Raw genomic sequence first — 26,762 nt, forward strand, 5'->3', positions numbered from 1 at the left:
CCTTTATCGCAATGCATGATTCAACAGAAGGCAGTACAAATTGACAGCAATAATGAGAGTGAGGTGGCTGACGACCCTGGCAGTGAGGTGGCTGACGACCCTGGTAGTGAGGAGAGTGAGGTGGCTGACGACCCCAGCCTCCTCACATCCCAGTAAACCTTCACCCTCTCCCCTAATGTCAATTTCAGCAAGCAAGCAACACAGCACATCAGAGGTAAATTAACAGTCTACTTTTAAAACTTACCTCACACACCTACGCTGATAAACATTTAAACACTCAAACATGTGAAGTACCCCTGTATACTATAGTACTTGTAAACAAATACGCTTAATAAACTCAAAGTGTTTGTTATTTATGTTTATTTGATGTTATGCTTTTGTTTCTTTATTTATTTTATGTTCTATGTGTGACCACTCGTATCTCCCCTATTTACATTATTTATTATGGGAGAAATTGCTCCGCTATTCTCAATTTCGATATTCTCAACAAGTTTCATGCCCGTAGCCTTTGTGATAAGTGAGGCAGTCCTGTATACAGTATATGACATCTAATGGACTTTTGGGTCTAACTTGCTAAACAACCCCCACCCCTCATATACTCCATTAGGTGGAGGTTTGACTGTACTGTTATGTGATGGTTAACTCTGGAAATTAACCTCACATCAAGGTAAACTTATTCCACATCAGTACTGGTTCGATGATCCCCGACACCTCTTATCAGTTGTTGCTCTTATCTTTACAAACCCTCAACTGAAAAGGGTGTCATTGGGTGTCATATATACCGGTATATAGATACTGTATATATCATCATCATGAGTTTCTATCTTTTAATTTGAGTTTGATCTCTAAATAATAGTTAGTGTATGAAATTGCTTGAAAACGTTGCATATCAGAGACTCAATCTTGGAGTATTTCCTGGATAACTGATGAAACTACTACATGTGTTAACTACTGTATATATGTCTACCATATTCAGAATTTGGGTCAGTGTTATGGTTACTATGTGCTAAGTGCCTTTCACAGCTCAGTATATCTCAAAGTTGTTTATATTTTATACTATACTACAGTGGTCCGTCGGTTAACGAGCGCCTCGGTTAACGAGATTTCGGTTAACGAGTTACCTTCCATAAGATTCTTAACTTCGGTTAACGAACAATCCCTCGATTAACGAGTTTCTTACGAGCTGACCTCCACATGTTTTAGCTTGCATTTGGCGGTCCACCAGCTGTAGTATTAGTCCGCCAATACAGTAATCGGTTCTAGGGCTTAAATTCCTTACCCTTTTAGTAAATATCAAGAAGTTTATACTATTCAATAATTTTAAAAGTTTAATATTAAATTTTTTAGTCATTTTTACAATTATTGAACATAATTGAAGGTAGGGTTACTAGTTTGTGGCACGCCATCCAGCCTGCCAACACAGCATACAGGCGTCAGTCTTTGTGTCTTTTCAGTGGAGGTAACATCTTGCTTGAGACTCTCTTCAACTAAACGCTTTTTTTTCTGTGTTTACAAGCAAATTATTGGTCATTTTGAAATTTATTTTACATATTGACAATATATAGTGCAGTGCAGTGTTGATTTAAAGAAAATTATCTTGAATTACACCAAGAGAACTAAAATTTTATGGGTGAAATGATGCCATGGGGTGACTTCTCTTCTACCCCAATGTCTTCTCTTCTCCCTTCTCCTCCACCCCCATTCTAATTCCCATCATCATCATCATCATCATCCAGGAGCCTTCTTCATACACACCTCAAAGTAAGTGTACTTTTCTACCTTTTTTGTTGAATTTAGGCAATTGTCGGTGAGCTTGAACCAATTACCCAAAAACCCATTGAAACAATGGTTTCGGTTAACGAGCAACCTTCTAGAACGGATTGTGCTCGTTAACCGAGGGACCACTGTACTGTATATCTCATTGGTATATAATGTGTCCAAGAAAGGCCTTATAATATATTACCACAGGAGAGATTTTGAGCAGTTGTGTGATGGTTTATGTCAGGTGTGTCAGAACTTTATATTTTTCCATGAAAATATTATTGATTTAAAGTTATAGGTGAGATGCTTGATATTCCAATTGACTTTGTTGGTTAATTCTAGCCTAAGTTGCTTTCCTTTATGTGTGACATTGTTTTAAGAGATTATTGTGCATCAGTATAATAAATGACTTAAGAATACAGTTTGTGTTGTGTATTTACAAGCTGAGGATGTAACAGATAGAGAGAGAAAGAGATATTCCACTTATCTTTCCCTTTCCTGTTCGTTTTCTAAAATTATCCTTAATTCTAAAGCACTTTAACCCTCACCCCTTGCTCAGGGTCTGGGCAGGCTGTTAAATAGTGTTAAATCAAATGACTTAATTAGTTATTCATTATGCAGGTCTTTACTGTAATATAAAATTAAGCAGGACTTTAGGGAAGTGTAAAGAAATTTGTATTGAAACCTCATGGTCCCAGTTACAAAGAAAAATCTAAAGCACAAATTTTTGAGGAATTTTGTCAAGTTTAGGAGACATAAAGTTCAGTAGGGTGGATCTTTACAACAAGTGTCCCTAGAATATCAAGAATTATTCATCTGTCTTGTGTTTATAATGAGCTAAGTAATGTGGGAGATTCCAGCAGTCCAGTGCATGAAATGACTGAGAGATTATATAACAGTTTTAACTGAGTAACTTCACCATTGTGGTGGTACTAAAGATGCCCCAAAATCTTAATGTAGGAACTACCTGATATACAGTACCGGTACTTGTAAGAATCTCGGGTAAAAACTTAAATTTTGGTAATAACTTGTCATAATGACTCAAAAACGTAATTCCTTCTTTTAATATTTTGATGTTCAGTTTTGGTTTTTCTTTTATTCTGGGTATACTGTACCGTACTGTTCTATTGTACTGAACCCCAAAAATTATCACTAAGGGAGCCTCTTTCTTTTCTGGTTAGAATTTTGAGGCCAAGTTTTGTGAATTTGGTGTTTAAAAGTACTGTACTACTACACTACAGTACAGTATGTCAGTTTCAGCCAAAATTCTTTGAAATTGACAGAAACAGTATAACAAGCTCATAGCCATAGTGGTTTTTTTTAGTGTGATTTTGGGCTTAAAGGTTCTGTATACCAAGGTTATAGTGTTGCTGTTATGCTGTGGAAAATTATTGTGGATTTGGGAGGAAAGGTAACTCAAATTACTGTATACTGTATTGTATATAGCCATGGTGTCATGTTGAGACCAAAATGAACTTAATTTTGAAGTTAAAGTACTGTATTTAACCTTGTGTCATTTTGAAGGGAAAATTCTTGTGGATATGAAAAAAAGTACACCAAGGCCGTCATGTTGAGGAAGAGTCATGTAGGGAGGAATTCAGTAAATAAAGTTTGTATGTCATATAGCTCTCTATAAGACCGTGTACAGTACTGTTTTGTAAATTTTGTATGGACCTTGTAAGGCTGGTCAGTAGTACAGGGTACAGCACATACCTGTACCTTACTGTATAAAAAGCCCACCAGTTAATAATTTATAAGTTAAATTCAACCAGTGTGAATTCATTGCACAAATGGTTATACTGTATGCACAGTATACATTTACAGTACAGTATACTGTATATATATACCTGTACAGTCGAGTCTCAATAATTCTCGAAATACAAATTTGCATTCTTAAATTTGTGGGTACGCTGTACCTATATTACTATAGTACCTCTTTTAAATTTTGCAGTCAGATATTCATAATTTGTGGCACAGTGCCAACTACTGTACATCAATCAGAGCACCTTACTCAAATCTGAGGGTTGGCAATCACAGTCCTTCACTCTAAATATTTTCAGACTGTTTTTACCAATCCTACAAGACTTTGTCTGTCTGGGGACCCTGTATTTATTTTAATCCATTCATCCCAGTCTCTGCCTTCCACTTGCCCTCCTACCCTCAACTTTGTCCATCAATATTTCTGTTATTATCCCCTCATCCCTAATTATATGACCAAAGTATTGATTTTTTTCCTGTGCATTTCAAGTATTGTTATTAAAGTTTATTCTAACCTTAGAACTTCATATGTTTTCTTGTCTGTGTAACTTACTCTTAAAATTTGTTTATAACACCACATTTCAAAAGCCTCCGACCACTTTCTGGTGTCAGCTGAAAGTGTCCAGGCTTTTGACCCATACATCAGCCAAGCTATACCATTTTTCATTATGCTCACAGCTGCCTCAACTTCTGTTCCTAAAATTGGTACAGTAGTTCTGTCTTTATATTTCCTTTTCGTTTCTCACCTCTATTCTTTCCTTTTTCTTCTACATACTCAGTCCATCTCTCGTTTATGTCGCCCTTACACAGGATGTTATTATCTTTGCCTTTAATGGTCCCACCTCATGTATTTCTTTTTTCTAGTTTATATGTGCAATTTTTCTGTACATTTTTGTAGAGTTATGGCTTCTGTTATCATCCATCTTCTTGCATTTCCTTTCTTGATCATTTTCCATTGCCTGTCTACAATCCTTTTTAATTTTTTGTTAAGTTTCTATGTAAGCCTCACTTTGTTTTATAATATTTCATCTATCTATTTTCTTTAAAATTTCATTGTCATCCACTCACTTTTAGCTTTGTTCCTCCTATGACCTATAGGTGTTTCCTCAATCTCTAGCATTATTTCTTTGTAATTATTAAGTTGTTGTCCTGGTTCTTGTTCATCCAAGTCACCCTCTAGCAATGCTGAAAATATATTTTTGGTTTCAATTTCATATTCAATCCCAGCTCCTGTTTGGAGCTTACCTAACTCCCATTTGATTTTGTCCACACTTTTTTTTCTTTTAATGTTTGAAAGTTTAGCCTCACTAAACTCATTAATGGGACTTGATCTGACCCACGATTTGCCCCTGGATAGGTCTTGGTTCAAGTAATTGAATTTGTGTCTTTTCTGAATTAAATTGTAATTTATTTTATCACTGAAAGTGTTATTTACATTGTCCTGGGGTGATATCCATGTATAGAGATGCCTAGGGTGTTGTTCAAACCATGTATTTGCAATTACTATCTTGTTTACCTTACAAAAGTCTATTAATATTTCTCCTCTTTCATTTCTGTTACCCAACCCATGTGGTCCTACTTCTGGTGCTTCTTTTTCTTTCCCAACCTTTGTGTTAAAGTCCTCCGTATAATCAGACATTCATTAAACCTCACGGTGTCTTTTGCTTTCTTTAAATCTTCATAAAGTTTTTCTAAGACATCATCATCACTATCATTTGTTGGTGCATAAACTTGTACCTGTATTTTTACCAAGACCACAGGTTTAGCATTAAAGTTGACTTACAAAACTATCTGACACTGCCCAATGTGCCTTTACACTACTGCTCAACTTTTGGTTTACAAGAATGCCAACTAATGCTATTTGAACCTGTCCATCTTACTTCACTTAATCTCAGAATGTCCCACTGCAGTCTTTTCATTTCCTTACAAACATTTGCATCCTTACCAGCCTCATATAATGTCTTCACATTCCATATTCCAATTTTTATTTTGTTCTTGTTCTTATTCTTTCTGTAATTGTTTGATCTATAAATGTTTGTTTTGCTTGGATAGTACTTGCTAACTCTCGGTGGCACACTGCCCACAAACACGGTTGGATCTTTAGGTGACGATGATCCAACAGGAACTCCCAAAAATGATTTATTGTGTCTGTCCATGATGTTTAATGTTTATTTTAGAATATTTTGGAACAGTTATATTTGCAGGTATATTTGCATTTAAATAAATTAAACCATAATTCACAATTTGATAATTCACGGTAGTATCTTTTGGTTCCTAACCCGTGAATTATCAAGACTCTATTTATATAATTATATCAGCCACTGTATTTATAAACTTAGCACTCATGATAAATGCAGAGTGAACAATAATAAACACAGGACTTGTTTGGCTGTGTGTTATAAGCTAGAACATTAAAAATATAGACATGAGTATGATAGGTAAAATATAATTCATATTTTATTATGTTATTACATATGTATATATCAATATGATATATAACCCTGGTGAGTACTGGACTGTATAATAAAAGGTAAATGTATATATGAGGGCCTTACTAAGACCACTGACCTAGGTAGACTAAGAGTATATTGTATAGCAGTGGAGCATGACACCTTCAGGAGATGAACCATATTTATCACATGTACAGCTGATCATAATAACATCTGTGTTGATTATGTATACAGATGATCACATTAAAAGCTGTTTTCATCATGTACAGCTGACCACAATAACAGCTGTGTCCACCATGTACAGCCAACCACAAGCTCTGCCGTGATCACCACATCCAGTTGACCACAACATGAGGAGTACTTAACATACTGCCAGACAACATTAAGTTACTAATCTTGCATACAATAGGTACAAACACATTGGCTGATACAGTGTTATTGTCCAACTAAACATTAAAAAAAAGGATAATTTCTCCGTCACGTATTCACAATTATTTAAGATTTTTGCAACATTATTAAATCTTAGCAATGTAAAGATAATAATGACTCATACCGACTCAACTATCACAAACACCATGAAGGCTCAATGACTCACAGATTCAACCATCACTCAATGACTCACACTGACTCAACCAACACAAACACCAAGATGACTCAGTGATCAAGAAGGTACTGTACGTTACTAACTTACTGATGACTTAATCACACAATGCATAGAATTTTACATACACAGGGAGACTATTCAAGGATTTTTGTCATAGGATAGAGATGATAGTGGAGTACTGTATTGTATCATGTTCATCCTAGGTACAGAAACATGTCTCGGTCATTTCAGCTAAGTTATGTCCGTCAAGATTCTTGGAGTTAATTACCGAACACTTTTTTTTTTTTAGTCCATTGTAGCTGTATTTTTTGTTGTTGTATATAGATAAATTAATCATAGTGGTTTACAATACAGTATTCGCACAATATATTACAGCTAAGATTTTCTGAGGAACTTGCCTAAGACAGCCACTATGGGTAAGAGAATATGGTATTGCCTGTCACATAAACTGTCATTTCTCTAAGGATTACTGTCAACAGGTCTGTTATGGTATTGCTTGTGTGACCAAATGGTTCAACACTCCCAATATTCATCACTGGTTGCATTCAGTTGTGCTTGAAAGAAAAAATTATCCTTCAAGCATAAAAATTCTCCAGGAGTTGGATCAGTGTGAGGTGGACACTGGTTGACCACACAGCCAAGACAATACATTTTAGTACTGTATTATCCTCGCTCACTGGTTACACTGCTTTGACTGTATTCTCCTGCAGCTTGATGTCATAGTGCCACCAGCTTGTTCACTGATGTCATAGTGCCACCAGCTTGATCACTGATGTCATAGTGCCACCAGCTTGATTACTAACATGTAGTGCCACCATTTTGATTACTGACATATAGTGCCATCGCTTTGATTACTGACATATAGTGCCACCACTTTGACCACTGACATGTAGTGCCATCACTTTGACCACTGACATATAGTGCCACCACTTTGATCACTGACATAAAGTGCCATCACTTTGACCACTGACATATAGTGCCACCACTCTGACCACTGACATGCAGTGCCATCACTGATTCCTGACATATAGTGCCATCACTGATTCCTGACATATAGTGCCACCACTTTGATCACTGACATAAAGTGCCATCACTTTGACCACTGACATATAGTGCCACCACTCTGACCACTGACATGCAGTGCCATCACTGATTCCTGACATATAGTGCCATCACTGATTCCTGACATATAGTGCCATCACTTTGACCACTGACATATAGTGCCATCACTTTGACCACTGACATATAGTGCCATCACTTTGACCAATGACATATAGTGCCATCACTTTGATCACTGACATATAGTGCCATCACTTTCACCACTGACATATAGTGCCATCGCTTTGATTACTGACATATAGTGCCATCACTTTGACCAATGACATATAGTGCCACCACTTTGATTACTGACATATAGTGCCATCACTTTGACCACTGACATATAGTGCCATCACTTTGACCACTGACATATAGTGCCACTTTGGACAGTTCACCACCGATCTACTCAGTGACGACACACTAGAAGCAGGAAACTATTTAGGTAGAAAGCTGCCATTGTGGTAGTGGTGTGGTCTTGGTCTGGGTATACCAAGGTCCTGGTTGAGGGTGTCGTGGTGGTCATGCCAGTAAGAGTCGTCGTGGGGTGGGATGCTCAGCCTGGTCGTGGCGTCCCTGGAGCTGACTGTAACAGCAGTCTGGTTATATCTGGGTGTGGACGGTGACCTCGGCTTCCTGTGGGGCAGTGATGATGTTAGTGATACTCTTTACACACACACACACACACATACTATGCAGCTATGTACAATTTGTGATTACAGTACAATCAAATAATTCTTCCTCCACCCCCCCCCCAGGTTACAGCGACAATTGAAGAACCTCGAAAAATCATTCTTTATTGTCTAGTGAGCTTACTAGGGGCAATGAGGATAAAGTAAAGTAAATTAAAGTTCTCCAATGTCTTTTAGAGTAATTCAAGAGGATGCTGTATTGGCCTAGTTAACTGATCAGTGCTAATTATCTATAAGTTGAACCTACCCTGGATGTTAGAATTCGTGTGACCTTATCAAACACATGTTATTGATTGGACAAAATGTAGATGTCTATCACAGAAATCCAGTACCCACTTACCTGGCCTTTTGAGTGATAAAGAATCAAATGACACTAATTATGGTATTGGTCAATCTATTCTGTATGGAACGTATATACAATCATAATACAGTTGTACCCTGATTTACGCGGTCAATTGAACCCACAGGGTACCGCGTAAAGTGAAAACCGCGTAAAGTGAACAACAGAACATATGGGATTAATTCCAATAGAGACTGGCCCGACCCCCAAACTCCACTTTTTGACGACACACAACTATGTTGTAGTAAAAATATTATCTTAACTTTATGATGGTATGCACACACAATTAATAATTAAGAGAAATATCAATAATATTAGTTTTTTTAACACTTACATTAGTAGAAAAGATGGCTGGGCACACGGGGATGGGGGATTGGTTCCGAGGCAGAGGGCAGATTATTGGCCCTCACCTGTATCACTTGTATCAATTGTATCACTATCCACCACAGAGGCTTGCAGGGCCTCTTTGTCAAACCCCTCAAAGTCCATATACTGTAAGTCCATATCCTCACTATAATTATCACTATCACTGACTTGGGCCGGTTGTGGTGGGTGGCGGGTGAAGAACTCGGTAATGTTTTGATGACTGGGCGACCTTGTGCTCATCCTGCCCGCGCCGCTTCCCGCGTATATGAGTAGATGCACCGCGGAAAGTGAAAGTTCGGTTCTGGCGAGGCACCTCGTAAATGAGAAATCGCGGAAAGTGAAACCGCGTAAAGCGGGGTAATACTGTAGTTTCCCCACATACCTAATTTGACCTTACTGTGGCCTTGGGTTGACCTGAGTACTTAATTAGTTTCAAGTGTGGAGCTGGTGAACCAATCCAGCAAGTCTGAATTAATATGACCTTCGGGTATTGATTGTTCAACATACAATACATACACACATCTACCACAGGCCCTCTCACCCACCTGGCAGACTGTGAAGATGGGGGACGATGGGACGTTGCCCGCTGATCCTGCACAGCTGTCGAGTCCCCGTAATACTGTTGAAACATATAACAGGTTGAGGTGACAGGCAAAACACAGCTCTCTCCTCCCACTGAAAAACTCTCATTTATATTTGCTTGTGCCTTTATGTTATTTATAATTGCTTGTGCTTTTGTGTGATTTATAATTGCTTCTGCTTTTATGTTATTTATAATTGCTTCTGCTTTTACCAGTATATTCAAGTGTGTGTTTTATAGAGCAAGTCTCTGAGGATGGTTGAAGTGTTTAGAGGTCTGAGGAATTGTATGGTATTTATGTAAAGAAAGAAGGACTTTTTTCAGGTATACAGTGGCAACAGATAAGGCACTCTCCACGTGTGTTCACCGACAGCCATGCTTGACATCAGCCGTGTCTATGATGCAGTTTGCTTCAGCTATAGAGCGACGACACTGAGTACAGCACTTCAGGTACATTGTGTATGAAGTTTCTAACACACTAGGTACTGCATTTCAGACATACTCTTACTGGATACAATATTTCAGAGACATTAGGTACATTGTTTTAGACATATTGAGGACAGTGTTTGAGAAACATTGGGTACAGTTCAGTATTCAAGCCAGTAGTAGCAGCAACAGCAGCGGGGGCAGGTGTTGTACACTTGAGCTAGACCTTAAAAAACATATAGAAAACAGATGCTGTACACCTCGTGGCTCACATAGAATACATTCCGGGAGGAGGGATGAAATATACACTAGCAATAAAATAACAGATTTGAGTAGATCAAGACACATAAATACTGTACAGTAGTTGGTAATACATGTTGTGTCCTGCAAGCCAAGAGTGTCAACACTAGCGTGAGGGGACATGTCGGCCGTTGGTGGTCATTGTCGCTCTAAGAAACATTAAAGAGGCTTCCAGCGGCAGGCAGCAGGGTGGCAGGCGTCTCATCTTTACCTGAGGCAGGAATATCACCATATTGGGTGTGGTGGACGTCGCCGTTGTGTCTTACTGGCGAGTAACTGGTCCGTCGCAGAGTTTCACTGCATAGTCGAGATATGTTCTGGGGACGGAAGTCTCTCTCAGATTTCTCAACCACTATTTTGTTGTGCACCCCTTGCTCATCCTGAGAGCAGTAGTGCAAAAAGATTACAGAGCAGAGGTCAAGAAGGGTCTTTGTCATGTTATTGTGGTGCTGGATATTACAAAATTGACTCACTACACTAGAGTACAGTACAGTAGTGTACTGTAGTTGTATCTTATTAATAAAAATAAGATGTTGTATTATATCTCACAGGGTTTCTTCAGACCAGTACAGTATACGTACAGTACTGGTATTAACACCAAAGTGTCCGCATACACTTTAGATCTAATTTACTGTAGTATAAACTTAATTGGTGAAGGTACTTGTAGCCAAGCCTTAGTTTAGAAGGGTGAACATTGTTTAATCTGCTGACCTTGTTACTTGTTCTTAACATTTTTGAACTTGATACACTTTATTGCGATGGTCACTAGATCTGTTAATGACAATTTTATTCTTTGACTTTCTTCATATCTGCCAGTTCTTCCCTGTTAACAGTCATTAAGGTTCTGTTCAAAATCATATTCAAAAGGCTCGGTATTTAATGCAAGTCCAGCTAAGACATACCGTACTTTGAGAGGGAATCAACAACAGATTAACTTGAATCCTTTTATGAATAATATGTGCACTCTATCTGCTCCCAGAAACAAGTGTTTTACATTCTGAACTGAGAGTACTGAGGGCAAGTTAGGTCTGTCTGTCTCTGTTGTTGTTACTTCTGTAAGGTTGACAGTATTGAGTTTAACATATTTATATACTGTGCTGGTGTAGTGGATGTCTAGTTGTTTGTTCTACAGTATGTCCATTTCTTATACCAATTATTTTGTATTTTGGTTTATTTTAGCAAATTTAGTGTATTATCAATTAAAAAAAAGTTTCATCGTACTGTAGAAACTTTTGTGAATCCAGTTCAAACTTTTGATATCTAAATACAGTAAACATTTATCACTAATGTACATATCCAACTCTCAAGTCTAGTCATTATTCTTACCAATGTTAAATTTGTTGGATCCGACTTCATGACTGCTGAGGGGTACCACTACCTTAATTATTTGTTGTATGTGGAAAAGTCTCGTTAAAGCGCAGCCAGCAAGAAAAACGTCAAAAAAATTGTTTTGTTCTAAGTTAAATACAAGAAAAAAAAAATGGTTAAAATTCCTTTCCTCTTCAATACACACTTACAGATACAGAGGTACAGTTGCCTGCACTTATACCTGGTACAATGGCTGGTGCTTTTTGTGAGATGTGGCAACTCTGTGGAATGTTTATCTAGCATCTTTAGTCTAGCTACTATTGCAAGGTTCCTTAGGGACATTTCTGGGAGTTTTAATACCATGTCAGCAGACACAGAGTTGCCACATCTCACACAATGCGCCAGCCACTGTACCAGATGTAAGTGCAGGTGACTGTACCATACATCATACTCCCGGAACACTGCTGGATTATTAAAATTAGGAAATTAGTTAGAGTATACACAGGGTACATATTTACTAAACACTGCTTGGTGGGCCTTTCAAGCATCAAATACAGTGCAAGTAGTAATCTAAGGTTCAAACTACACAAAGAAATTAGGCTACATTCTACATAGTATTTTGTTTAGGTAAATACAATAATGTTAGTATGACCTTTTTTTTTTTTTTTTTTTTTTTTTTTTTTTTTGACTAGAATACAAGATTAAATTTCAAGCAGGTAGAAGAACATTTAACACTCCTATTTGACCACAAACCACCCTGGTAACTAGGGGACATACCGATACATGGTAGGACAGACCGTACAGTACAGGACACATTAGGACATACCACCAACCCCCTCTACAACCTACCTTAATAACAGGGGGACACTTCTCACCCTTGATGGATCTGTTGACAACATTGGCCTTATGAGTGAGATTCTCTTTGTTGTAAGTGTCGGTGACGGGGCTGGTGGTGGAGACGTTGAAGTAACTCGTGTCCTCCTTGGCCGGATCTGTCAGGACGTCCGGGTAGGATTTGTGCATGACATCCACGATCATGTATGAGATCTGAGGACAGGGGCAGGTGTGTGTAATGATGGGGGACACATACACACACACACACACACACACACACTGTACTCTGAGGTAGAATAAAGGTACATGTGGTGGTTTATCTAATGGGTGTTGATATATAACTCTCTCCTCTTTCCTTCTCCTCTTTATCTCTCCTCTCTCCCTCTTTCTCTCATCTTTCCCCATTTCTCTCTCAACTCCAGGATGCTGTCAGTGCCTCATGGAACTTGAGAGAAAGAATACTTTGATCTGCACTGTCCTCCTTAAGATTCCTCAGAGTTATTCAATACGTCATTTCAGGTTTATGCTCACCTTTCAACGTCTTATCCATAACTTTATTCAGAATGCGACCCCGTGCCAAAGAAAACTCTGAAACGCGTCACCATTGGTTTTAAGATCGAATTTGAAGCCGGGGAGGATGGAGATGATGTTTAAAGGCTCAAGCTCAAACAAAAAACATTATGGTATCTGTTCTTTGACCTAGTGAGGCCTCCATTTTAATAGTCCTCGATCTAGTGGATGTAGTTTGGTAAATGGGGGTTTTATATCTAAGGGACCCTTGATGTAATGGATTTCTCTCTCCATATAGTCCATCTACCTTCTCACTACTACTTGCTACCCAGTTCCTTATCTCCACCACCTAGTTCCTTATCTCCACTACTTAGTTCCTTATCTCCACCACCTAGTACCTTCTCCCCACCACTTAGTACCTTCTCCCCACCATTCACCTCCCATCTCACCACCTACCTCATCTCCACTACCTCCTCTTCCCCACCAACCTACCTCCCCACCAACCTACCTCCCCACCAACCTACCTCCCCACCAACCTACCTCCCCACCAACCTACCTCCCCACCAACCTACCTCAAGATGGCGATCCAGGAAGTCGTTGGTGTCAAAATCATCGTCATCATCACCGAATGGGTTGAGGAGCGACTCAGCCACCTTGAGCCACCCCATGTAGAAGATGAACTGTAGGAATGTGAAGATAGGCACGTAGAAGTCGATGCTGTGGTTGTCGTAGCCTTGTTTTGGGTCCAGGAATTGTCGGCCCAAGATGGAAAATGCAAAGTAGGAGTAGGTTGCCATAGTTACCACCTGCAAACAGTACACAATGTTGTTTATTTTAGGGGGTTGTTTACTCACCACCTACACAACAAAACCATGTACAGTACAGTGCACCACCTACACAGCTACACCTTATATAGAGCACCACCTACACAGCTACACCTTATATAGAGCACCACCTACACAACTACACCTTATATAGAGCACCACCCTACACAACTACACCTTATATAGAGCACCACCCTACACAGCTACACCTTATATAGTGCACCACCTACACAGCTACACCTTATATAGACACCTACACCAACTACACCTTATATAGAGCACCACCCTACACAACTCATACCCTAGCCTTATATGAGCACCACCCTACACACTACACCTTATATAGAGCACCACCCTACACAACTACACCTTATATAGAGCACCACCCTACACAGCTACACCTTATATAGAGCACCACCTACACAACTACACCTTATATAGAGCACCACCTACACAACTACGCCTTATATAGAGCACCACCCTACACAACTACACCTTATATAGAGCACCACCTACACAACTACGCCTTATATAGAGCACCACCCTACACAACTACGCCTTATATAGAGCACCACCTACATGTAGTTGATACACATACCTACCTCTACTAACACACCCTCATTTAGCACTACATAATACCCAACACTAAAGAAACAGAGCTACAGTAGTTAAGAGAAATACATATAACTGGTGATTAATTCAACTCTGTAAGAAACGATCACCATAAGGTAAGTACATATGGTGTTGACAGTACAGTGTGATGTAGTTGGATTTATTTATAGTGTCCAGGAGAGAACTATCTTAAATTTTATTAATGTAGTAGTCATGTTTATTAAGAGAATGTTTGGTAATTTTTTGTAGAAAAGAGCATATTGGGAGATACTCACACACACACACATACACACACATACACACACACATATATATAGACAGAAAGACACACACACACACGCACACATAGAACAACACACACACACACATGCACACACAGAAAAACACACACAGACAGAAAGATACACACACACACACACACACATAAAAAGACACACACAGACATGCACACACACACAGACACAGTACCTGGGTATACACAAGGGGTACACTCATGGTGTGGTATTCTTGAAGCTTGCCACAGTTGTACCGCAAGTTGGTGATTTCTTTGATCATGGCTTTAAGACCGTAGTCGTCCGGACAGCGCCCCTCCCGCCTCGCCTGCGCCGCCACCATGCTCGCCCACACCAGAGGCATCCAGATCTTGTGGTGTCTCGTCTGTTTGTCCATCATCTCGAATATCTCCTTCTCATTTGAGGTCATGTACCCTGTAAGGTGTCGATGGTGGTGGTTACCTGTAGGTTGTGTTAGGTCAGGTCAGGTTGTGTTAGGGCAGGTTATGTTAGGTTAGGTTGTGTTAGGTTGGATATGTTAGAGCAGGTTATGTTAGGGCAGGTTGTGATAGGATAGGTTGTGTTAGGTTGGATATGTTAGAGCAGGTTATGTTAGGGCAGGTTGTGATAGGATAGGTTGTGTTAGGTTGGATATGTTAGAGCAGGTTATGTTAGGTTAGGTTGTGATAGGATAGGTTGTGTTAGGTTGGATATGTTAGAGCAGGTTATGTTAGGTTAGGTTGTGATAGGATAGGTTGTGTTAGGTTGGATATGTTAGAGCAGGTTATGTTAGGTTAGGTTGTGATAGGTTGGATATGTTAGAGCAGGTTATGTTAGGTTAGGTTATATCTGATCAGAACAAAACAGCCTTACCTCCTTCAATAAATTGGTCGTAAGTAGAAAAGCGGCGAGCGACACGGGGAGCGATCCTAGCGAAAGCGAGGGCGAAGGCCAGGTTGATGTATCGAGCGAAGGACTTCCTCAGGAGGCGACCCCGCTCATCCTGCGCCACAAATAATCATGACCCATTAACTTTGGGACCTGATCTTTTCATAGTGTGATTCAATCAAATTTACACTAACCTAACTTACCCCTAACCCAATCTAACCTAACCTACCCTTAACATAACATAATTTAACCCTGGGTGTACTAAACTACCTCCCACAACCTAAAACAGTACTCAAATGGCCCTAAAATGCACTAAATTAACCACGAATGTACTAAACTACCCCCCACAACCTAAAGATAAGTACTCAAATGACTCTACAATGTACTAAATTAGCTGAATGTACTAAACTACCCCCCACAACCCCCCAAAAGTACTCAAACGCCCCTACATTGTACTAACTTAGCCCTGAATATACTAAAATACCCCACTCATATGTTTACAACCTACATATAATATTGATGAAGACCTGCCCCAGCCTTGCCCCACCCCTAACCCAGTCTTGCCCCACCCCTAACCCAGCCCTGCCCCACCCCCACCCCACCCCACCTCTAGCCCTGCCCCAGCCCCTACCCCACCCCTGCCCCACCCCCCACCCCACCCCTGCCCCACCCCTACCCCCCCCCTGCCCCACCCCCTCCCATCCCTACCCCCCACCCCTGCCCCCATACCTACCCCCCCACCCTTACCCCACCCAAGAGGTACAGTACTTACTAAGCCCTGATGTAGTGGCGACCATGATGCAATATGGTATCTGGCCAAGGATGAGCATGTACTGAGCCCACCACCGCTGCACCACAATGGTCACGTAGAACCCCAACACAAAGGAGATGGGAAGACGTTGCGGGAAATATTCACAGGACACGGCGATTTTCTCGAAGATCCTGTAGAAGTGGGAGTGTTAGTGTGTGTGGCCCCTGTGGATAATGTATGTGGCCCTGTGGATAATGTGTGGCCCTGTGGATAATATGTATGTGGCCTCTGATAATGTGTGTGTCTGTGGATAATGTATGTGTGGCCCTGTGGATAATGTATGTGTGGCCCTGTGAGAATGTATGTGTGGCCCTGTGGATAATATGTGTGTGGCCTTGTGGATAATGTGTGTGGCCCTGTGGATAATGTGTGTGGCCCTGTGATAATATGTGTGCCCTGTGGATAATGTATGTGTGGCCCTGTGGATATTATGTGTGTGGCCTTGTGAGATATGTGTGTGTGGCCCTGTGGATAATGTGTGTGTGGGCCCTGTGGTTAATGTATGTGTGCCCTGTGATGTGTGTGGCCCCTGTGGATAATGTGTGTGTGTCCTGTGGATAATGTGTGTGTGTTGTGGGATAATGTGTGGCCCTGTGGATAATGTGTGTGGCCCTGTGGAAGTGGCCTTGTGGATAATGTGTGTGTGTGGCTCCTGTGATAATGTGTGTGTGGTTCTGTGGATAATGTGTGTGGTCTGTATAATGTGTGTGTGGCCCTGTGGATAATGTGTGTGTGGCCTTCTGGATAATGTGTGTGTGTGGCCTCTGGATAATGTGTGTGTGTGGGCTCTCTGGATAATGTGTGTGTGGTCTTCTGTGATAATGTGTGTGTGTGTGACCCTGTGATAATGTGTGTGGCCTTCTGATAATGTGTGTGTGTGGCCCCTGGATAAGTGTGTGTGTCTGTGGATAAGTGTGGGTCTGGATAATGTGTGTGTGTGGCCCTGTGGATAATGTGTGTGGCCCTGGATGTGTGTGTGTCTGTGGATAATGTGTGGCCCTGTGGATAAGTGTGTGAACCATCAATAATATAAGAGCTTTGTACCAGATGTATGAACACCCCAAGTATGTAGTATACATTTTGAACCCCAATTATGAATCTCAACATGAACCCCCTGAACCCCAACCAGAACCCCAATAAGGAACCCCAATCAAACCCAATCTAGAATCCCAAGAACCCCAACTGTGAACCCCAACTATGAACCCCAAATATGAACCCCAACTATGAACCCCAAATATGAACCCAGTGACTTACCTTTATCATTATCAGTGAGGCCGAACCTGTACATTAATGAACAGGAAAATACAGCAGGAGGTACACGAGCAAGTCTGGCCACACCAGCTTGAAGACACTACCTGCCATCTGTACAGAGTATCATCGTTACATTGTAATAATTTGGATTGTAATGGTGTACATCAGTATATGAAATATTTTGATATGTTATTGGTACTCATTTGTACAGCTTTTCCTTTCACCTGTACAGCTAGCCCCTCCTCTCTCCCGTACTGCTACCCCTCTCACCTGTACTTGCTACTCCCTCTCACCTGTACTGCTACCCTCTCACCTGTACACCTACCCCTTTCACCTGGACACCTACCTCTCACCTTACTCGCCACTCCCTCTCACCTGTACCTCACCCCTCCTCACCTGTACTGCGCCCCTCCCAACCTGCACACCCACCTCCTTCACCTGTATGCTACCCCTCTCACCTGTACACCTACTCTCCTCACTTGTATAACCACCCTCTCACCTGTACACCCACCCTCTCACTTGTATAACTACCCCTCTCACCTGTACTGCTACCCCTCTCACCTGTACTGTACCCCTCTCACCTGTACGCCTACCCCTTTCACCCTGTATACCTACCCCTTTCACCTGTACAGCTAGCCTCCTCACCTGTACTGCTGCCCTCTCACCTTACACCTACCCCTCTCACCTGTACACCTACCGCTCTCACTCATGATCTACCCCCTCACCTGCACACCTACCCCTTTCACCCCACCCCCCACAGCTGGTCCTCCTGGCTCCCTAACTTTCTCACACACACACACACACACACACACACACACACACAACACCACCAACAAACACAATAACTGCACCGTGATCTCAATATACCCCTCCTTCTGTATGAATGATGCGGGGTACTTATAGGGTCCTTCAGGTGACTTGGGAAACACATGAAAAATTGTATTAAAGTTGTTCACTGCCGCCGCCCGTCAGGTATATTTAGGTCGTATGTAAATTAGGTGGATCTTTACGGGAATATGTATCTTGATGGCAGTTTGATGGTACAGTTATGAGGGTACAGTGAAGCGGGTATAGTTATGGGGTACGGTTTTGGGGGTAGTTATGGGGGTGCAGTTATGGGGTACAGTTAAGCGGGGTATAGTTATGGGGGTATGGTTTTGGGGGTGCAGTTATGGGGTACAGTTATGGGGGTATGGTTTTGGGGGGTAAAGATAAGGGTACAGTTATGGAAGCAAAATTATGGGGGGTACAGTTATGTATAATTATAGGGTACAAAGTTATAGGCATAAGTTAGGGGTATAGTTTAGGATACAGTTATGGCGCACAGGTTTGATGGTACAGTTATAAAGGTTACAGCTACATGGATTACAGTCATAAGGGTTACAGTTACAAGACTACAGTCACTAACCTTAACAATAACTTGGAGAAGCCGCAGAAACTAGTGTTAGTAACTTTCTTGGTGTAAGTGACAGTCATGATGAGATCTGTAATAATAACAACAATAATAATAATAATGACAATAATAATAATAACAACGATAATAATAATAACCGCTAATAATAACAACAACAATAATAACAACGGTAATAATAACAACAACGATAATAACAACCGCGATAATAATAATAATAATAACAACAACCATAATAATAATAATTCAACAATAATAATAAAAACAACCACCACCACCACAAATAACAACAATGATAATGTATGTGTGGGAAGAAAGGGTTAAATAACAGTGTATGATAGAGGTTGGTGAGTAAATGTTGTATAACAGAGATAAATAGACAGAGAGAGAGAGAGACAGGTAGAGAACGTTCCCCAATACATTCTCTCTTCTGACCTTCCAAAGTTTCAAGTTCCTCAATGAATCAGTGATCACTTCCTGGTGCTGGTCTATGACACACACACACACACACATACATCTGTGAGGTAATTACTACACGTGAGGTCCCTCATAACACCATCTGCGAGGGAATTACTACACCACGTGAGGTCCCTCATAACACCATCTGTGAGGGAATTACTACACTACGAGGTCCCTCCTAATAATTCATCTGTGAGGTAATTACTACACCACGTGAGGTCCCTCATAACACCATCTGCGAGGGAATTACTACACCACGTGAGGTCCCTCATAACACCATCTGAGGGAATTACTACACCACGTGAGGCCCCTCATAACACCATCTGTGAGGGACTTACTACACCACGTGAGGCCCCTCATAACACCATCTGTGAGGGACTTACTACACCACGTGAGGTTCCTCCTAACACCATCTGGGAGGGAGTTACTACACTAAGTGTTTGCTGTTCAACACCTACATTAATCTGTATGTTCACTGTAAGTTCCTTTACCTTTCTCTAATGAAGGCTTTTGTTAAACCACCAATGTTTGTAATAAGTCATTTATGTCCCATGTATATTTTCAGCCGTCGGGCTGCAGAACTTTTTTCAATAAACCGTTAATTATTATTATTATTATTATTATTATTACTGTGCATACACACACATACATACTGTACACACACACACACACACACACACATACTGTACATACACATACATACATGCATACACACACACACGCGAGATCTGACTAGGTTTGTGTGTGTTAACTTCCATGCTAAAAAATTCAATCTCTCTCTCTCTCTCTCAACACTCCTCGCTACTTCCGGCTCCCTCATTCATGAACTATAGACGTGACATAAATCATTCATGGTAACCTTACTGTAATTACCAATGAGCCAATCAGAAGCTCTTGTTGACTACTCACATCACCCAAATGCTCGTGACGTCATTGTGGGCGTGGGCGTGTCTGTGTGTGTTTGAGGAATTTTATTAAGACACCCTAGCTTATATCACGGGGGGAGGGGTAGATTAGCCTTGGGGTGTGTAATCTTCATGTGAGATAAGCTAGAATTGGCTAAACTCCACGTAAGTCATTTTTACTTTGCATTTTGATGGTATTTGCATTGTCTAATTCCTTCATCCATATTTTTATAAACTTTCGTGTGGCTGTTATCCAAGAGGAAGTGTAACGGACGTGTAACGGTCTGTCCTTAATGCGTCCTTATGTTTCCTCAAGGGACTCTGTAAACACCAACATCAAGGGACTCTGTAAACACCAACATCAAGGGACTCTGTAAACACCAACATCAAGGGACTCTGTAAACACCAACACCAAGGGACTCTGTAAACACAAACATCAAGGGACTCTGTAAACACAAACATCAAGGGACTCTGTAAACACAAACACCAAGGGACTCTGTAAACACAAAACATCAAGGGACTCTGTAAACACAAACATCAAGGGACTCTGGGACTCTGTAAACACAAACACCAACATCAAGGACTCTGTAAACACAAACATCAAGGGACTTGTAAACACAAACATCAAGGGACTCTGTAAACACAAATCATCAAGGACTCTGTAAACACAAACATCAAGGACTCTGTAAACACAAACATCAAGGGACTCTGTAAACACAAACATCAAGGTACTCTGTAAACACAAACATCAAGGGACTCTGTAAACACAAACATCTCTGTAAACACAAACATCAAGGACTCTGTAAACACAAAACATCAAGGGACTGTAAACACAAACATCAAGGGACTCTGTAAACACAAACATCAAGGGACTCTGTAAACACAAACATCAAGGGACTCTGTAAACACAAACATCAAGGGACTCTGTCAACACAAACATCAAGGGACTCTGTAAACACAAACATCAAGGGACTCTGTAAACACAAACATCAAGGGACTCTGTAAACACAAACATCAAGGGACTCTGTAAACACAAACATCAAGGGACTCTGTCAACACAAACATCAAGGGACTCTGTAAACACAAACATCAAGGGACTCTGTAAACACAAACATCAAGGGAATCTGTAAACACAAACATCAAGGGAATCTGTAAACACAAACATCAAGGGTAAACACAAACATCAAGGGAATCTGTAAACACAAACATCAAGGGAATCTGTAAACACAAACATCAAGGGAATCTGTAAACACAAACATCAAGGGACTCTGTAAACACAAACATCAAGGGACTCTGTAAATACAAACATCAAGGGACTCTGTAAACACAAACATCAAGGGACTCTGTAAACACAAACATCAAGGGACTCTGTAAACACAAACATCAAGGGACTCTGTAAACACAAACATCAAGGGACTCTGTAAACACAAACATCAAGGGACTCTGTAAACACAAACATCAAGGGACTCTGTAAACACAAACATCAAGGGACTCTGTAAACACAAACATCAAGGGACTCTGTAAACACAAACATCAAGGGACTCTGTAAACACAAACATCAAGGGACTCTGTAAACACAAACATCAAGGGACTCTGTAAACACAAACATCAAGGGACTCTGTAAACACAGACATTAAGGGACTCTGTAAACACAAACATCAAGGGACTCTGTAAACACCAACATCAAGGGACTCTGTAAACACCAACATCAAGGGACTCTGTAAACACAAACATCAAGGAACTCTGTAAACACAAACATCAAGGGACTCTGTAAACACAAACATCAAGGGACTCTGTAAACACAAACATCAAGGGACTCTGTAAACACAAACATCAAGGGACTCAGTAAACACCAACATCAAGGGACTATGTAAACACAAACATCAAGGGACTTGTAAACACAAACACCAAGGACTTGTAAACACAAACATCAAGGACTCTCTATAAACACAAACACCAAGGGACTCTGTAAACACAAACACCAAGGGACTCTGTAAACACAAAACACCAAGGACTCTGTAAACACAAACATCAAGGACTCTGTAAACACAAACATCAAGGACTCTGTAAGCACAAACACCAAGGGGACTCTGTAAACACAAAACATCAAGGACTCTGTAAACACAAACACCAAGGACTCTCAAAACAAAACACCAAGGGACTCTGTAAACACCAACATCAAGGGACTCTGTAAACACAAAACACCAAGGACTCTGTAAACACAAACATCAAGGACTTGTAAAACACAAAACACAAGGGACTCTGTAAACACAAACACCAAGGGGACTCTGTAAACACAAACATCAAGGGACTCTGTAAACACAATCATCAAGGGACTCTGTAAACACAATCATCAAGGGACTCTGTAAACACAAACATCAAGGGACTCTGTAAACACAAACATCAAGGGACTCTGTAAACACATTCATCAAGGGACTCAGTAAACACAAACACCAAGGGACTCTGTAAACACATTCATCAAGGGACTCTGTAAACACAAACACCAAGGGACTCTGTAAACACACAAACAACAAGGACTTTGAAACACCAACATCAAGGACTCTTGTAAACACAAACATCAAGGGACTCTGTAACACAATCATCAAGGGACTCTGTAAACACAAACATCAAGGGACTCTGTGGAAACAAAACACCAAGGACTCTGTAAACATATTCATTGTGGACTCTAAACACAATCATCATGGACCTGTAAAATCATGACTCTAACACAATCATCAAGGACTCTGTAAACATATTTATCAAGGACTCTGTAAACACAAAACACTATGACCCCTGTAAACACAATCATCAAGGACTTTATGCTGTACTAGAGGGACGTATGTACCAGTGTTACATAAAGGACAGCACATATGTCTTTTATAGTAAACAATAAACACACACACACACACACACACACACACACACACACACACACACACACACACACACCATTCACCCTCTCAGTGCTCGCAATTATCGGGTGTTGGTCAAAGTTAATGAGAAATGCGATACAGTGAAGCAATACCTGGTCCGGTGATCCAGGGCGTGGGGATGGGGGGCTCAGGGAAGGTGAGACGAACTACTGACGATGATAATGATGGCCATGATGACAATGATATTAATGATGAAAGATCCAGGGAAGTTTTAATCCAGTAGTGAGTTGATACAGGATAATTATAATGACAATAATGATGTAAGAACTTGATCAAGCTTTTGTCTGTACCATCGACTCCTCCAAGATGTGATATGTATTGGCTCTGCTCCCACGTTAATTGGAGGTTGCCCAGGCGCTTGTACCGAGAGATATTGAGCGTGGGTGTTCAGTATGGGGTCGGCGGAGATGTGGATGTCTTATATATTGTTACCTGTTCATTGCTACTACCAATATTATTATTTTATTAATACTACTTCTACTGCTATTTCTATTCACTGTTACTACTAATTATTACAGAATACTATTGGTTATATATGATATTACTACTTATTTCATTACGTTACTACTACTGGTTACATTACACCACAATTACTTTCATTAATAATAATAATAATAAATACTATCACCACCATTTTTGAACCTCAATTTCACCTCACCTGAACCTCACCTCACCTGAACCTCACCTCACCCGAACCTCACCTCACCCCTATATTCCTTATTAACTGAAAAATATACATATAACTTCAGTAAACTTATTAACTTTTCCTTACACATGAAACGCTGAGCATATATATGTAGTATGAATTAACTAACGAGTCGAAGATATTACATCATTAATCGAGTAATTTTCTACCTACCTGAAGCAGCATCATCACGGACAGGTAAGATGGCCATTAACTTGGTACTTTTTAAAGGGTGTTTTTCTCTTTATTTTCTAACGGGATTTTCGATTTTAAGGTTTTAGATATTGTAACACTGTTTTGGTTTTTGCTTTAAGTGTGGATAAATACTAAAGAAAATCATCCCCTTTAATTACGTGAGAATTTAATCCCGTGTTAAGTAAATTAGTTAAGTTGGTCGTGGTTTAAGAGGAACATTGGTTACAGAAAATGGAGTGAGGGGGAGTAACTATTATAAATTAATCGTTACTCTAATAATGTGATTTTTGTTATCTCTTCACATGCTATATGAGTTATTGTATTAGTCTATAGTTAACAGGTATAGGTGTAATTACAGATATAAATACAGTTACAGTCACTACAGTGTACTATAGGCCTATCCACACTGCCTATAACGTGACGTCAAGCTTATGGGAACGACTTGCACATTTCACCTATCTATCTTTCTATCTATCTGTCTGTCTATCTGTCTGTCTGTCTGTCTGTAAAATTTATAAACCGAAACAGTTCTTCTGTTCGCCGCTAGATGGTGTTAAGTGACTACCTTTAATATTAATTACAAAATATTGTCACTGTCACTTCCTTTGTGGTGTGTATGTATGTATGGATATGTGTACGTGTGTGTATGCATATATAAACACATACATACGCTCATACAAAAATAAAACTGTACAGTCACACACTATACTACCACACACACCCACACCCACACACACACACACACACACACACACACACACACACACACACACACACACACACACACCCACACACACACACCTGTAGCGTTCCTGTGGACCAGGTTTAGCAGCTCCAATAAAGGCGCGAAACCCTTCAGAGTGGAGACCTCGCAAGTTGCTTAATCTGCACCAATGGTTCTCACGCAACCCTTCTTCCTTGAGGTGGCTAATGACCTACTGTTAAAACTACCCACTCAGGTGCTTAATAACCCTGGTAGTGAACGGTGCTTAATGACCCTGATAGTTGGAGCCCTGGTGAACGGTGCTTATAGCCCTGGTAGTTGGAGCCCTGGTGAACGGTGCTTAATAACCCTGGTAGTGAACGGTGCTTAATGACCCTGGTAGTGAACGGTGCTTAATGACCCTGATAGTTGGAGCCCTGGTGAACGGTGCTTAATGACCCTGGTAGTGAACGGTGCTTAATAACCCTGGTAGTGAACGGTGCATAATGACCCTGGTGAACGGCGCTAATCACAGTACAGAGAACAATGTCTATATACATACTGAATTTATTTAAACTTGTATGTCTTTGCCACCACACACACACACACACACACACACACACGCACGCACACGCACAGTAATAGAGTCTGCTTGACGTGTAACGGTCACGTGGTATAGGGTGTGTCATCACATAACTACCACCATCAACAACAATACCATCACTACCACCAACAACCAGACATCACCACCATAACCAGGCAACCACAACACCATCACCACACCACTACTACAACCAGACGTGTACCACCACCACTACAACCACACAACCATCTTCACACCATCATCACCACCACCACCACTACAACCACACAAACATCACCACCATCATTACCACCACACAACCACCACCACCACCACTAAATCCACACAACCATCACACCATCATCACCACCACCACTACCACCATACAACCACACAACCATCACACCATCATCACCACCACATTCCCACCACCACTACCACCACACAACCATCTTCACACCATCACCACCACCACCATCACCACCACACTCCAAGTCCCTTATCTAGTTTCCTTCCTTCTTCTCTCCGCTCTCTCCCATTCCCTTCCACTCTCCTACTCCTCTCACTCTCTCTCTCCTCCTGCCCACTCTTTTCCCCTCCCACCTCCTCTCACTCTCCTCCCTCCTTCTCATTCTCCCTCCCTCCCGCCCACACTTCTCTCCTCTCCTCCTCCTAACTCCTCCTTCGCCCACTCTATCTCTCACGCACCTCTCTGTCTGTTCTTTCTCTCACTCTCTTCGTAGCCTTCTTGCATGACCGTCTTCAAATAAAACAAAATCAGTCTAGTGAAGGTCGACTGATCGGGGTAACTTGACGTGTGTAATCTTTGTGACGACGAAAAGATAAGGATTATTATTATCATCATCATCCTCTCAACTGCAGGGGCTGTCTATTGTTTCCGGTCCTGTCTATCTGTCTGTCTATGTCTGTTTATGTCTGTCTTTGTCTATCAATCTGTATCTGTCTGTCCTCCTAAATAACTCGAAAACGGGTATATACAACAAGGTCGACTTATTAAAACCTTAAGTTCAAACCGCTCCTGCAAGGTCGACCAAGTGTTGCCAGGGTAACGATTAGTGCCATGACAACAGACGATTTTTCAGGGGTTAAAGAAAACGATGATATGAGACAGTGTGTAGCGGTAACTATATTAATTTACAGTGTCACCAGTTTGATTTTAACCTTGCCATGGTAGCGGTTCACGGG

General features: G+C 40.8%; 1 protein-coding gene across 1 annotated transcript; it reads right to left on the bottom strand.

Moving 5' to 3' along the window:
* Nucleotides 1-8,143: 8,143 nt before the first annotated feature.
* LOC121869495 (bestrophin-2-like) lies at nucleotides 8,144-17,796 on the bottom strand. Its single transcript, XM_042370850.1, has 9 exons — nucleotides 17,687-17,796; nucleotides 16,393-16,564; nucleotides 15,606-15,749; nucleotides 14,929-15,167; nucleotides 13,597-13,830; nucleotides 12,530-12,727; nucleotides 10,584-10,752; nucleotides 9,612-9,685; nucleotides 8,144-8,304 (listed from the first exon to the last, which is right to left on the bottom strand). The coding sequence occupies exons 1-9, from the start codon at nucleotides 17,717-17,719 to the stop codon at nucleotides 8,272-8,274; spliced, it is 1,296 nt and encodes a 431-aa protein (XP_042226784.1). The 5' UTR covers nucleotides 17,720-17,796; the 3' UTR covers nucleotides 8,144-8,271.
* Nucleotides 17,797-26,762: the final 8,966 nt, after the last annotated feature.

Source organism: Homarus americanus, unplaced genomic scaffold (assembly GCF_018991925.1).
Source record: "Homarus americanus isolate GMGI-L3 unplaced genomic scaffold, GMGI_Hamer_2.0 scaffold23578, whole genome shotgun sequence".
NCBI classification, from domain to species: domain Eukaryota; kingdom Metazoa; phylum Arthropoda; class Malacostraca; order Decapoda; family Nephropidae; genus Homarus; species Homarus americanus.

Excerpts from the sequence above, each read along its gene's own strand:
- LOC121869495 (XM_042370850.1), bottom strand. The coding sequence starts at position 17,719 with ATGTACAGGTTCGGCCTCACTGATAATGATAAA. Across the intron at positions 16,565-17,686 it reads GCCTCACTGATAATGATAAA|AGGATCTTCGAGAAAATCGC; the intron begins GGTAAGTCACTG and ends TCCCACTTCTAC. Across the intron at positions 12,728-13,596 it reads TCCTGGATCGCCATCTTGAG|ATCTCATACATGATCGTGGA; the intron begins GTAGGTTGGTGG and ends CCCTGTCCTCAG.